Source organism: Epinephelus fuscoguttatus, linkage group LG4, assembly GCF_011397635.1.
Source record: "Epinephelus fuscoguttatus linkage group LG4, E.fuscoguttatus.final_Chr_v1".
Taxonomy (NCBI): Eukaryota; Metazoa; Chordata; class Actinopteri; order Perciformes; family Serranidae; genus Epinephelus; species Epinephelus fuscoguttatus.
The window spans coordinates 13,272,357-13,287,871 of NC_064755.1; the positions used below are offsets into that span (position 1 = coordinate 13,272,357).

General features: G+C 40.7%; 3 protein-coding genes across 4 annotated transcripts; 2 read left to right on the forward strand and 1 right to left on the reverse strand.

Moving 5' to 3' along the window:
- Window positions 1–880: 880 nt before the first annotated feature.
- On the reverse strand, window positions 881–1,255 carry LOC125886817 (histone H2B 1/2-like). Its single transcript, XM_049573143.1, has one exon. The coding sequence runs from the start codon at window positions 1,253–1,255 to the stop codon at window positions 881–883; it is 375 nt and encodes a 124-aa protein (XP_049429100.1).
- Window positions 1,256–8,810: 7,555 nt separating this feature from the next.
- LOC125886801 (histone H2A-like) lies at window positions 8,811–12,618 on the forward strand. Of its 2 annotated transcripts, XM_049573126.1 has the most exons (2): window positions 8,811–9,265; window positions 12,601–12,618. In XM_049573126.1, the coding sequence occupies exons 1-2, from the start codon at window positions 8,894–8,896 to the stop codon at window positions 12,616–12,618; spliced, it is 390 nt and encodes a 129-aa protein (XP_049429083.1). In that variant the 5' UTR covers window positions 8,811–8,893. The 2 variants fall into 2 exon arrangements, with proteins under 2 accessions (XP_049429083.1, XP_049429082.1); XM_049573125.1 differs by lacking the exon at window positions 12,601–12,618 and having other exon boundaries at window positions 8,811–9,280.
- Window positions 10,916–11,290, forward strand: LOC125886809 (histone H2B 1/2-like). The gene has a single exon (XM_049573135.1). The coding sequence runs from the start codon at window positions 10,916–10,918 to the stop codon at window positions 11,288–11,290; it is 375 nt and encodes a 124-aa protein (XP_049429092.1).
- Window positions 12,619–15,515: the final 2,897 nt, after the last annotated feature.

Below are 15,515 nucleotides of genomic sequence, written 5' to 3' on the forward strand. Positions count from 1 at the left end.
CACAGCAGTAATGTTTACTGTTCCTAGCCCTTATACTGTGAGAGAATGAGGGGTACATGTATGAGTTTTGTGATGTGCCATTAAACATGGCACTGTGTCAGAACATGGAACATTTATAAGTGATCGGGTGAGGCGAGTTGTTTGTTTGTTTGTTTGTTTGTTTGTTATGTTGTGTTGTGTTGGTTATTTTAGTAGTGTTCCTGGGCGGGTTCTGAGAGGCGCTACCAAGCTCTCTGCTAAAATGCCCAGTGCAGAGTAAGTCATAAAGAAACATCTGGTAAACAGAAACGAGTGAAGGAGCACTGAGAAATCTAGAAGCTACAAAGCACTCCACTCAGCACCAAACAGCAGCTCAGTTATTGTCCAAGGTCCCGTTTCATGGCATCATCACTGAGTGATTGCTTTTCATCTTGGTTGTTTCAAACAACATTAAGCCATATCAAGCTATATCTTTGAACATATGTATTCATCACCCATCAAAAACGACTGACAGGGTATTTGTCAGGGTATCACCTTATCATGATTGCAGTCACAAATGACAGGCATACAGGAGGATTTCATTCCACTTTTTGTGAAGTCATGTTCATGTACTCATAATGACTTATTTTTTACTCAATCAACAGGAACTCTTTTTAGACTAAATATATACTAAATTTAACAGAGTTGTCTGTATCTCTTATACCTGACAACCAACAGCATAATGGAGATAGATACACACATGCTGCTTATTTTACAGCTCATTTTTCTATGGTGTTTGAATATTGTTTTAGTCGCAAACGCCTGGTCAATAATACACAATATTAATTTATGGAAAGTCTTCAGATAAAGTGGGTGGCTCTTAAAAGAGCCGTTGATTTATGATCAGAAACAGCAGAACTGTTTACTTGGAGCTGGTGTACTTGGTGACGGCCTTGGTGCCCTCAGACACTGCGTGCTTGGCCAGCTCACCGGGCAGCAGCAGGCGGACGGCGGTCTGGATCTCCCTGGAAGTGATGGTGGAGCGCTTGTTGTAGTGAGCCAGACGGGAGGCCTCACCGGTGATGCGCTCAAAGATGTCGCTCACAAACGAGTTCATGATGCCCATAGCCTTGGACGAGATGCCAGTGTCGGGGTGGACCTGCTTCAGTACCTTGTACACGTAGATGGCGTAGCTTTCCTTCCTGGTCCTTCTCTTCTTTTTGCCAGTCTTGCTGACACTCTTGGACACAGCTTTCTTTGAGCCCTTCTTGGGCGCTTTCACGGTGGTTTCAGGCATGGTCAGGACTGTATGTTTTTTCCAGAACTAATGAACCTGATCAATGCAGAGCCCTGATGTGAATAAGACTGTGCTGTCGCTCACACAGGATTGGTTTGCTTCCGAAGCTGAGGAACAATGCAGTGGGTGGGTGAGGGGGAAAAAGAAGAAAGAAAATCATTTTATTTAAAAAGTTAAAAGAAATAGTTGGCGTCGGGTGAAAATATAAAATTACTAAACTTTTTAGATAATAAATGATATATACCCTGATATAAATAATATAATTAATGACACTCTTTTTCAGATTACACACGAAGGAAATCATTAGTTAAAAGCTGTTCAAAAGTTTCTCTCTCTGATCTGTGCATGATTTTAAATCCTCACATCATCCATCCACCTAAACTGTTTTGACTCTAAAACAAAAACTAGAATAAATTGAATAAACATATTTTCTCACATTTGATAGCTTGAATATGTTACAGTATAGTGGGGGGAAAAAAACAACACGTTATTGCATTTTGGCGATTGTTTTGCACTTTGAGATAGATTCACTGCTATAGGCAGGCAATGGCAGCCAGGCATTGCCATCCACCATCCTCTACACCTCTAGATACAGGGCCGGCCCAAGCCTCCATTGGGCCCTCAGCAAAATTTGATTTTGGGGCCCTCTATTACTGTCAATAATACTGATCATTGATCATTCACACACCTACTGTAAGTTATTTTATGTTCTACTCTGTCATTATGGATACACTTGTAAAACTAGATGTGTGGACTTTTTATTGTAGTTAGATTGTAATCCACAGTGATTAAGGCCATGGAAGGAGACAACAGATTTGCAAACTTGCTGAAAAATCTTTCAATTAATATTTGGCAAAGTCAGCAACGCCCCCTACTGGCCACACAGAGAATCAATACATAAAACCTCAAAGAGCAGCCTGGCATGTTTTACCTATCTATGGTTTTTAATCTGAAATTGTAGTAAATTCAGCTACAAGAGCAGCCTGGGGTTGATTTACAGTTAGTATTCAAAGGGATATAGTACTAAGTGGGATACCAAATGTCATTGAGGCCAACTAAAAGTAACAAAATAAACCAGTCATTTACTGTAAACACAGTCTGCTTTTTTTTTTTTTTTTTTTTTTGTTTTGTTTTAAATAAACTGCAACACAGAGGGGACAGTGGGCACGGTGGATGGAGCAGAAGATGGAGATGGACCTAAGATGAAAAACAACAACAAAAGCTATCATGTTAGATGTCATATTACACTTGAAAATTATGCTGCATATTTTCTAAGTAAAATAGTACAGTTATAGCTTGTAATAAGAAAACAATCTGCCAGTGGAACAACTGAAAATTTCTTGAGAAGTTTTGAAATAACATGCATTTGTCTAAAAACATGTCCCTTTTCATATCATTATATCTTATATTAAAAATTATTCATCTCAGAATGTTCTGCAGTACACTGAACAATTACAAAGGCTGTTTTGTTTTTAAATTACCAGGTAGAGCTGAGGTTGTAGCAGAAACAGAGGGGACAGTGGGCACAGAGGATGGAGCAGAGGATGGAGATAGACCTAAGATGAAAAACATGTCCCTTGTCATGTGATTATATCTTATATTAGTATATCTTAATGTGATAATTTGACTAGAAATTCTGGTGATAGTTTTTCCCTCACTTGATTCATTAGCCTTGGCTGAGCCTGAGGAGGTGGACTGCACTTGGGCTGAATCAGTGCCTCCTCCAAAATACTTTAACAGTGCTTCTGGAGAAGTTTCATATAACTTATGAGCATAATAGGGAGTTGATGTTAAAGGAATATGTTTATTTACTCACATAAATTACTATGCTCTGCAGCAAACAACATATCTCAAACTGTAAGTTAACTAAGTTAATTCATTAATGCAAAAACATTTTGCGAGCAAACATCACTGTGTCTGTAATTAATGTTAGCTGTTATTAAACATTTAAACGTTGTTTTGATGCCAAAAAGCGACCCAGAATATATACACCAAGAATCAACTTATTCAAAGTAGGATATTACACAATCACAAAAACACTAGCTTGAATAGTATGCTATCTAACCTTCCAGTTAAAAGAGAAATTTCTCTAGTTTTGAACTAACGTTAGCTAGCTTATTTGCTATTATAGGCTAAGGTAGTTGGAACAAAATATCAGCAATAATTAAGGACTTTTTTAATTTGAGGAAACTTTTCAAAATCTCCTTGACACCAAACGCTACATTATCAAGACATGCAAACATACCTTTATCTTGTTGTCTTTTCTCCTCTTCCTCTTTCTTCCTCTTTCTTTATTCTGCCCCTGAAGGGTATGTCCTTTGTTGCGACATTATTAGGCCTTCTACCTGCTCCTAGCTCCTTGGATGAGCAGTGCACACTGCATGGCTGGATGCACACGTTACTAGCGGAGCTCTGACATTTAGAGCAGAGAGGCAGTAAGAAACTACACTCTGTTAACATAATATTATCTTTTTGTACAACAACGTACATTTGATAATATATTCACCATCATCACTCACACAGGAAAAAAAACAACTTTTTTCTTTCTTTCTTTTAAGTTAATTGCTCTTGGGGGTCCCCTAGTGGTCATGGGGCCCTAAGCAGGTGCTTAGTTAGCTTATGCCTTGGGCTGGCTCTGTCCAGATAACAACGTCTGCTTGCTTATATATTATATGAAACATACACATGCAGGGTATTTATGGTTATTAGTGTCATACACTGCCAATATTTAATGACAACTCATTATAATTTAAGTCAGTAAAGTAACAAAAATGAATTAGGAAATACTTTAAAAAAAAAAAAAAAATACTCCCCTTTTAAATCATTGGAAAACAAAATTTGAAATGTTACTTTCAAAAGTATCCCCATTCATTTTATAAGTCTTTCTAAGGTGTAATGAGGAAATATTTCGATAATATCTTTATATCTAAAATCTGTGAGCCAATAGAAGCCTCCATTACTACCCAGCTGTGTGTGCATATTGTATAATGTGTATGAGCTTTTGGTGTAGCTCCATATTTGTGTTAAGTAAAAACTCCTGGAGCTCAGAAAGTCACAACATGGTTAAATCTGATAAGCAGGATGTTGTTTCATCTTGTCTGTCCCCATTCTCGGAACCCATCAGCTGTATTCGACGTCTGACTTCCGGGAGATGGCGATACAGCCTCTGGGGGCAGACCCCTGATTTTTTGGCATTCCGGTTTGATTTGGGCGGAGGAGGCGAATTTCCGTTTCCGACTTCTGTTTATATATAAGTAAATATGCTGAACCATTGCAATGGATTCAGAGTTTGCAGTGACGCCAATTATGTTCCGCCTCCTTAGTTCACCACACAGAGCGTTTAACCTGGCAACAACTGCAGCAGGCTCAAACGTGATTGGTCAATATCACGTGGACTGCGCAGTTTAACTTGAGCCGCGATGCTGGAGGGTGACAACAGGGCCACTAGATAAAAAGCGCAGGATCCGCTCAGGCGATCAAGGAGTGCGCTTGGTGCGGTCTGCTTGGACTTTTGGACAAGAGTACCTTGCTGCAGTCAAGATGGCCGACAAGGCGCCGCCATACATCCAATCCATGCCGGAAGTCACAACCGGAAGTTGGTTAATCGCCGCTCGATCCCGGAAATATGACCGAGCTAAAACAAAAATAAAAGCTTAAAAAACACGTACGTTTACACATAACATAATTTTATGCATTTTGTGCAGTTACATGTTTATCGTAACGGTATAAGTGACTAGTTAATTGTCTCGCCACGACTTTATAGGCTACTGTAAAACTCAGAAGTTAGTTAAAAGCCTACAATAATATCACTCAGTTATAATGCTAATGTTTCATGGATTTAACTTTAATATCAACGTTATGAATACGAATGTAAATATTATGTTTGTGTGGTGGTGGCCACACACACACACACACACACACACACACACACATTCACAATAGGACTGAAAGAATAACTAAAGTTAAATAAACTGAATTCTCAGATTAAATAAACTGAGAATTAATAAAAAATGAGAATTTACACAACCAAATAAACAGCACTTTCAGATTAGGCTGCAGTTGCAACATGCACACATAGTCACAACAAATGTCATACTTACTTTCACATTAGCATATGGTTAATATTAATTTACGTTAACAGTAAAAAAGAAGGCACTGTAAATCATTAGTGGTACAGTGTAAGGGTTGTACTGCCCAGACATTATGCATTAATCATATGATCCTTTATCTCCTGGATCACAGATTACCTGAGAGGAAGCACACAGTATGTCAGGTTGGGGAACTGTGCTTCTGGGACATTAATGAGCAGCACGGGGGCTCCACAGGAGACTGTCCTGGCTCCATTCCTGTTCACACTGTACACAGCAGACTTCAGATACAACTCTGAGTCCTGCCACATCCAGAAATACTCGGACGACACTGCTATTGTGGCATGTATCAGGAATGGGCAGGAATCTGAATACAGGGAACTGATAAAAGCCTTCAGTGACTGGATAATAATTTGGACTGGTCCCTACACAGACGCTCTCTACAAAAAGGGGCAGAGCCACCTCTTTTTCTTAAGGAAGCTCAGATCTCTTGACATCTGTAGTAAGATGCTGCAGATGTTTTATCAGTCTGTGGTGGCAAGTGTGTTGTTTTATGCTGCAGTCTGCTGGGGAGGAAGGAAAATTGTTGTAGATTCATGGTGTATTAATCTGCCTCTGCTACAAATATCATTCAAACACTGTGCAGACACAGCTCCCCACACCCCGTTTGTTCAAAGGCACAGAACAGCAGCTTAGAGAAATGACTTCAATCCTGCTGGTTGTATTTTCATCCACCAGGGATCTTCAGGGATGCGCAGGACATCATGGGCAACACAATGGCGCCAGACATTTGTTACTGCAACAGAACAGGTATTTCCTGGGTCTAGAGATGTGTTCATTATCCAGTTTAGCTATTAAATGAATGCAATAATTATATTTTCCTATTGTCAGTCTTCTGTTAATTCTATTTTATTTCTGGAATCCAATAAAACACAATATTACACTATCATACTGGCAATAATAACTTCACTTGGAGTTCTCTTTTTTAAACAACGTCTTTACTGAGTTCAATCATGTCACAGCAGCTCAAGCTGTACAGATAGGAAGGAGAAAGTGACAGTAGGATACTTATAAAATTAAGCTAAAAATCAGAACATTTGTATATACATATCAGAATCAAAGATATACAAATATAACAAATATAAAATATAAAATATTAAGTACTAAATGGGCAGGGCTATACACACAAGACTACTTACAGTATATACACCTTTCACTTGTACATATATATGGGAGAGATATGGATATATGTGCAGGATAATTGTGTACAGAGTTGTACAATACACACATGGTGTGTAACATTAAGAATAAAAATACTAAGCAATGTACATACTAAGCCATGTAAGCAATGTAAACTATGCTTACATTTACGGATTGCACAGAATATTAGCAGCGAGATTTTACAGTGCGATACACAGTGGAATAAATATTGCATAGAGATAAAAAAAACAGTGTAAACATACAGTATTGCACAAGGTAGGGAAGTAGAGTTATACAACAGACATAACAGTGCTACATTAAGTCGTGCACATGTGTAGAAATGTTTGCAGGCTGCAAGTATACCTGATGAAGGTCGTTCAGACCGAAACGTCGTTTATTCAATAAATCAAGACAAAGTGAGACAGTGTGCGGGAGTCTCCCTAATTGTTCTTCGAGTTGAATTTTCCTCCGACGCACCTGTCACACACTCAGGTGTGCACAGATTTTTTTTTTTTTTTGATGTTTTGATGAACATACCCTTGAAATGCACTGCATTTGCCTCATAATTCGCCAAGTGCCTCTGGATGACACTTTCGTTTTTGGTAGTGAATCTGGGGCAGAGAGGACACGCAAACACAGATGGCGACACGGTTGTGCACTTCAGCCTGTCGCCTTTTTCAATTATAGAAGGGTGCATCTGGAAGAAAAGAATATATCAGAATCAGAATCAGAATCAGAAATACTTTACTGATCCCCGGGGGGAAATTGTTAGTGTTACAGTTGCTCCTATTCAACAAAGACTGTAGTATAATATATAACATATAGAAATATAAAATGTACAACAATATGTACAATACAATAGAATAAATGCAACAATCAGAATCAGAATCAGAAATACTTTATTGATCCACGAGGGGAAATTATTTATGTTACAGCAGTGGCACACATACTAGTGTAAAAAAAAAACAAAGTGTCGTTGCCATGGTGACATGATTGAAGGATGGATGAGGATGAGGAGGGATGTGTACACAGTCATAATAATGGCATGTGAAAACTCCTTTGGCAAATAACATGGCCTGAGTCCAACAGCCAACAGTTCTATGTCCGGGCAACAGATATGTTCCTTGATGGTAATAATAATGTGACCAGGATCACACGAACTATATATATATATATATATATATACATATATATATATACACATACATATATATGTAAGAAATAAATATGCGCGTGTGTGTGTGTATAGGGTAATACACACACCAAAAACGCTGAAAAAATTGCCATACAACTTGGCCAAATCCATTAGCGTACTTTCTTTGGCTAAGCTAACGTTAGCCCAGACCATCGAGTCAAGCGGAGAAACAGCCTTCACGAGACATGACACTCTAATTCTTCGATGCATCGCATTTGTAAATAGCACGAATTACATCTTAGAAACCATACCACACTCGTTGGATGATAATTAAAAGACTATTTTTCTTACCGTTCTCTCGTTCTCTGAACACAACCCGCTAATCAGTATGGCCGCGGAATAAGCAAAAAATTACACGAAGAAGAAACTTCCGCTTGGGACTTTCCAACTTTCCGGTATAGACTAGATATATGGCGGCGCCCTAGTCGGCCATCTTGACTGCAGTTGGGTCCCTCTCCTTTTGGACGGCGGCTGCCTGAAGTTGTCAGAATTGCATCTCTGTCATTCTCCCCCACAGTGCAGGCCACCAGTCCAATAATAAGCTGTGAAAATGACATGCATGCACATCCCCTTTATTCCGCGGTCTCACGCCATCTACTGAGCCTTTGAGGAAGTGCAGACCAGATTTTACTGTGCATGTGCAATCACCCCATATTTGACCCCGTGTCTCAGCCTTCTCTCGAATAGTCTTGAGGCAAGATCTCCGGGGTTTACCTACAGACTCTACATTCACTGAATGTAGAGCCTGTATATAGAGACTAATGAATGAATAAACGAGAGGCATTAACGTAAATTTCTTTGAAGAAAGGCGCTTTATGAAATTAAGTCCATTTACCGCTATTAGTTTACAGCGCAGCCTTGCCACATCCAATATGGCGGCGACGTTGACGTACGGCTCAGCGCTCGATGCGGCGTCTATGTATATATGTCTATGAAAGGAGCGACCCACCGCCCGAGACTGCGCTGCTTATTGGCTGGAAATACTTTCAAAAGCTCCGCCAAAATTCAGGCTGGGCCGCCCTCTGCTGCTCTGCTGAAGCCTTTTTTCTGGTTGGTCTGGCAGGAACCGGCCCGCGCTCCGTGGATATATAGAGGAGGGTTTAAGCTGCTGAGGGAACACTTCTCTTTGTCCCGACTTTAGAGTGCATCTGAAAAATGAGTGGCCGCGGAAAAACTGGTGGAAAAGCCAGAGCCAAGGCAAAGACCCGCTCCTCCCGTGCTGGGCTCCAGTTCCCAGTCGGCCGTGTCCACAGGCTGCTGCGCAAAGGAAACTATGCGGAGCGTGTCGGTGCCGGCGCCCCCGTCTACCTGGCGGCTGTGCTGGAGTACCTGACCGCTGAGATCCTGGAGTTGGCTGGAAACGCTGCCCGCGACAACAAGAAGACCCGTATCATCCCCCGTCACCTGCAGCTGGCTGTCCGCAACGACGAGGAGCTCAACAAGCTACTGGGCGGAGTGACCATCGCTCAGGGCGGCGTGCTGCCCAACATCCAGGCTGTTCTGCTGCCCAAGAAGACCGAGAAGGCCGCCAAGTCCAAGTAAACCTGGACACTCTCTCTGACGGCTGCAAACCAGCCCCCCAAACGGCTCTTTTAAGAGCCACGCACCCGCCTCAAAGAGCTGTTTCTGTATATATAACCATATTAATGAAGACGCACTGGTGTAGCTTGTGTTTAAGGAGTTGTTGCAATTTATATTCCAGTTAACCTTTTTAATAGACATAATGGGGGACGAGGAAAATAAGTAGGTTGACCAAACGTCCTCTTTTGTCCGGACGTGTCCATTTTTCACATCCTGTCCGGGGGGTATTTATAAATTGATGATGATGTCCGGTTTTCCGTGCGTGTGCGTAATCCCTGAGAGTCTGCCTTCTCGGCCCGGTCGGGATATATGGGAGGCTGAGTGCACCGTGTGCAAAGCTGGCACATATGATTCTGTCTCTATAATACAGGTCCCGGGGACCTCCAAAGTTGGATTTTCTAATACATAAGAGGTATTATTTATTTGTCCATTAAGACTTAAAGATATTTTACAAGTTAATTTTTCTAATACAGAAGAGACATTATTTCTATCATTATTTCATTCTAGAGATTTTACATTCATATTTATTTTTGTACAGTTGAAACTTGTAAAAAGATTATTATTTTAGGCATAATAAAAGCAAGTTGAGTAACCCCTGAGAAGCCTATCTAAATTTCTGTCTTTGTGAGATATTATTTTGTAATATTACTGAATTTTCTATCCATACATATAAACTTTAAATATATTAAAATTGTAAGGCGTCTTTGAGTAAACTGCGAGTATCATTTAAGTAGGCTATCGTGGCCCGGGCGAGTGTCCTCTTTTTTGGAAATCAAAATATGGTCACCCTAATTATAAGGACTTTTGTGATGTTTGCGTTAAACTCATTAAAACGGAAATCATGGAGCCAATGTTAACAGAGTCTAAATTGTTAATTCTTAACGGTATGTGACCGAACATAAACGTTCATTACACCAGTGGATGTTGATATAAATATGAGCTAAAAACTACTACAAGTGGTGAATATTAAACGGCACCAATTAGCATAGAACTATTGTAGTAATGAAAAGTCTGATAATAACAAATTAACACCATTGAGTAAAACCAGCACCTAACAAATAGTAATCCTCTCTCCCACTGAAGGGTTTGAACAAGTACATTCATTCACAGTGACTGTAAATACATGAGGCAAAAGAGTCAGAAGACCAGAAACAGAGACCCAAATGCCAAACATTTAAAAACGTTCAATTGAGTACTTTGATTAAATGAAACTTTATGCAGGACATCTAAATGGGTATTTCTATATTTTGGTATTGCTACTTTATTTGAATTAAAAATCTGAGTATTTCTTCCTCAACTGGTCAACACCATCAGCTTTCATATTGCAGCATATATCTAAACTATCAGCTTGTTAAGTTTTGTTGTTTATCTTTACTTGTTGTCGTCAGTCAATACATCACCTCACACCTCTGTTCCTACAGTAAATACATCTGATGAGAGGGTCACTTATTTGTTTGGCGCATGCTCAGTCTCACTCAGAAGAAAACCAATCCTGTGCGAGCAACAGCACAGTTATATTTGCATCAGGGCGATACAAATAGACCGTTCTGTCATTGAATCAGTTATCCACATTCTGAACGATCAAAGTTGAGCAGGATGCCTGAAACCACCGTGAAAGCGCCCAAGAAGGGCTCAAAGAAAGCCGTGTCTAAGAGCGTCAGCAAGAGCGGCAAGAAGAAGAGAAGGACTAGGAAAGAGAGCTATGCTATCTACGTGTACAAGGTGCTGAAGCAGGTCCACCCTGACACCGGTATTTCGTCCAAGGCCATGGGCATCATGAACTCGTTTGTGAGCGACATCTTTGAGCGCATCGCCGGTGAGGCCTCCCGTCTGGCTCACTACAACAAGCGCTCCACCATCACTTCCAGGGAGATCCAGACCGCCGTCCGCCTGCTGCTGCCCGGTGAGCTGGCCAAGCACGCAGTGTCTGAGGGCACCAAGGCCGTCACCAAGTACACCAGCTCCAAGTAAACAGTCTTACTGCCTCTGAGACTAAACCAACGGCTCTTTTAAGAGCCACCCACTTTATCTGAAGATCAGTTCCCTTTGGAGTAGTGGTGATATGTTTATGATTAACTTTTTTCCTTACACCAAGCCAATTATGTGCATGTGAATACATGCCAAATATGACTCTTAATGTAGACTCGAGACACATACTCTTACGGAATCAGAAGTACTACAGTAAGCAGCACATATCCATTTCCATGCATCTGGTGTACAGACCTGATACTCATTTTCTCTATTGACACAGTGTTTTGCACATCAACAAAACCAAAGACAAAACTGTTGTGTTGTCCCTGCCTGTACAACAAAAATAAAGCTTAATAATCCAGTTTTTTCTTTAGACCGATCCAACAAACTTGAGCAAAACTTAACTATTGTAGTGTTTGATCATGCGAACATTAGAATATCAATCAATTTTTATTTATAAAGCACATAAGTGTAGCACAAAGTGCTTTACAAGGTTAAAAAGATGTCCCACCCACCCACCCACACCCCCACATACACACAGCCACCCACCCACACCCGTCATAGACATAAAAAAACATAAAAACATGTGGCAGAGCAACCAGGTGAGGAAACACTATCGCAGGGAGCCATCTGCACTGGGAGCTGATCACAGCCTGTGGCCACCAGGATACCGACACATAGTCAACTTCAGCATAGGCAGATGGAGGGGCCCACACCACCGCCATGAAAGCAGAGTGCAGACCCCCCCAACCCTGCCACGAGGCAGCGTCAGAGCAGCCAGGGCCAGTCACAGCCCCCAGTGCAGAGGCCCCCCACTGAGAAAACACTGGAGTTAAAAACTAAAAATAAGATTAAAATATAATATTAAACGGTAAACAATAGATGGAAGAAATAACAATTAAGACTACAGTAAAACTAAGAATAACATAAAACATCAATAAAAGACTAAGAATCATATTAAAACCTCAGTAAAAGACTAAAAATGACATTAAAACATCAGTAAAAGACTAAGAGTGATGTTAAAACCTAACTAAAAGTGTTAATGACAATAAAAACATCAGTAAACTAAGAAAAATATTAGTTAAAAGCCTGATTAAATAGGTAGGTCTTGAGTGTGCTCTTAAAAATATCACCATTCTCTGCAGTCCTCAGGTCCTCTGGCAGGCCATTCCACAGACGGGGGCCATAATACTGGAAAGATGCCTTACCTTGAGCACGTGTTCTGACTTTAGGAATAATTAAGAGGCCAGTGCCGGAGGACCTCAGGGTCCGCGAGGGTTCATAGAATACAAGCAATTCTGTAAGATAAGAAGGCCCAAGACCATTAAGACATTTAAAAACCATTAAAAGAACCTTAAAATCAATCCTGAAAGACACGGGGAGCCAATGCAGTGATTTTAAAACCAGTGTAATGTAGGCCTGCCTTCTGGTCTTCGTCAGCACGCGTGCAGCAGAGTTTTGTAAAAGTTGTAGGCCTGAGATACTTTTTTTGGGAAGACCAGCAAGCAGGGCATTACAGTAATCAATACGACTGGAGATAAAAGCATGCATTAGCGTCTCCCTGTTAGCTCAGAAGAGAAAAGGGCAGACTCTGGCTATGTTTTTTAGATGATAAAAACCTGTTTTTGTTACATACTTAATGTGTGGAATAAAAGTAAGCTCAGAGTCAAAAATAACGCCCAGGTTTTTCATTTGAATAGATGGATTTAAGGACAATGCCTACAATTTAGATAAAAGGTTCTCTCTCTGAGCCTCAGGACCGATGATTAAAACTTCAGTTTTGTCCTGGTTGAGCTGTAAAAAGTTTTCTGCCCTCCAGGGTTTGATGTCTAAAATGCAGTTAAAAAGGGCATCAATTGGCCCTGGGTCATCAGGAGACATGGAGATGTACAGTTTTTTATCATCAGCATAACTGTGGAAGTTAATACCATGTCTCCTGATGACACAACCAAAAGGCAGCATGTACAAATTAAAAAGTACGGGACCCAAAATTGAGCCTTGGGGTACACCACATTTAATTTCATGGATCTCTGAAGAGCATGTATCCATACTTACCAAGAATTTTCTATCTGTGAGATAGGAAGTGAACCACTTAAGAACAGTACCAGAGAGGTCAATCAGCTGTTGGAGTCTGTTAAAAAGAATAGGGTGGTGTCGAAGGCAGCGCTTAGATCCAGTCGCACCAGAACTGATAACTTGCGTGAGTCCAAGTTACACCTGAGATCATTGACAATCTTCAGCAGGGCTGTCTCTGTACTGTGATTCTTCCTAAATCCAGATTGGTATTTTTCAAGGATGTTATTACTATCTAAAAAATCATTAAGCTGAATAAAAACAATTTTTTCTAAAATTTTACTTAAAAATAGTAAGTTGGATACTGGTCTGTAGTTGTTAAGAACATTAGGATCTAAATTGTTCTTCTTCAAAAGGGGTCTCACCACTGCCGTTTTAAAGGCAGCGGGGAAAGTACCCATTTGAAGAGAACAATTCACAATATTTAAAATCTTATCTTCAAAAAATCCATAAAATATTTTAAAAAGTGATGAAGGAATTGGGTCTAAAAGACAAGTTGTTGGTTTCACCTGGGAGAAAACTCTACCAAGAGTCGACCAGAGTCGTGTACTACGAAGCGAGATTAATGGGTTAGCGAGCTCTGTTGAGTCTAAAGCCAGGGTTTTCAGTGTCACGAAGGTGGCTCTCTTTCAGCCTGGCTAAATCACCATGGTAACTTATGCTAAACTCATAACCTGGTCGGGAGCAGGTTATGTTCTGAGTTTCGGATCAAATCGGCCATAAAAGCGCCACCCCTTTCACTGTTAAACCCCTTCAAACTCCACTAATCATGGCATCGCCGTTCGTAGACGCACCGGTGGAACTGCAGTTCACAACAATACCTTGCTCTTCATCTCCAGGATGCCAATTTCTAATTTGAGCTTTTTTATTTCCAGTTCTTTTTTTTCATTATCAAGTTCCAGGTTCCTCTTGTAAAGGGCTCAGATGGTATCTGCTCCTACCTGTATGAGCAGTTTAGTTTAAAGACCTTCAGCAGCAGAGATGACTAATGTTTTCAGTCATGTTGGTGTCGGACTGTGTTCATGATTCACTTAGCATGGTGCTCGCTTTTCTAGAAATGATAAAACCCTTACATTTTGCTTTTTAGCTTACCTCGAGGTGGAGGCCGTAGGCTGAGGGGACTGATGGAGATCTTCCTCTCCCTGTGAAATAAGTGGGCAACAAAGCTTGGTTACATGATTAAAGGAGAAATTCGAGAATTAAGTGATAAAGGTATATTTACCCCTAAAGGCCTCTCTGAGTACACAGACAGTGTGTCCTCGTCATCTATCTCCACCTGAACAACAATTGGAGAGCACTGCATGATGTGAATTCTGCACAGCAAACCTGACTGAGAGTGCTTGACAAATTGCCATGATATTTACCACTGGGGAGGGGTCACACGGGACATGTGGCGGTGGCTCCATTAACACCATTGTGTCTCCTTCAACTAGAAATTAGACGTAGACAGATATTGTTATAGATATTTTCACATCTCAAAGCCACACAAAACAGGCATTGAGTTCTTTACACCAAAGGCTCCATACATACCCTGGACATACAGGTGATGCTGGGAGCTGCTGGCACAGGGGTCAGATTTTATGCCCCCCTCTATGCCCTCCATGATGGGCCTCCCCTCATTGTTTGCGAGGGCCAGCTCCTCTGATGCGGTGTACTGCGGAGGAGCTGGCCCCCCTCCTGTCTTCCGCATTTCATTTTTTTTCTGTTCGCTGAGGACAGTATTGCAACTTTAAAATTTGACACAGTATATTAACCACACACTGTGGAGAACACAATGAAGCGGTTACATACCACTCTGAATGATGTTTTTATGCTTGGTGCGGATTTGCTGCCACGTCCGCCTGACGGTGTTGGTACCACAGCTGAGGAATAATGTATTCATTAATCTATTGGTATTTATCACAGATGATAATCACTCATGACATTATTTCACTTTGCAGTGGCCACAGATTAAACTGATTTTAACGTCTCCTGAATTTTGGACAGTGTCAGACTGAATGCACATCATATTAAACATGCATCTGATATTTGAGACTGACAATGTCCAGCAGTGAGAATTAACAACAGGTTCTTAGAATTAAGTGTTATCTTACGCATTGACGCGGTCAGCAATTTTCTGCCAGCATTCCTCTCTGGCTTTATTTGCTGACAC

What these genes read in the sequence shown, in the direction of transcription:
- LOC125886817 (XM_049573143.1), bottom strand. Translation starts at nt 1,255, where the DNA reads ATGCCTGAAACCACCGTGAAAGCGCCCAAGAAGGGCTCAAAGAAAGCT.
- LOC125886801 (XM_049573126.1), top strand. Translation starts at nt 8,894, where the DNA reads ATGAGTGGCCGCGGAAAAACTGGTGGAAAAGCCAGAGCCAAGGCAAAG.
- LOC125886809 (XM_049573135.1), top strand. Translation starts at nt 10,916, where the DNA reads ATGCCTGAAACCACCGTGAAAGCGCCCAAGAAGGGCTCAAAGAAAGCC.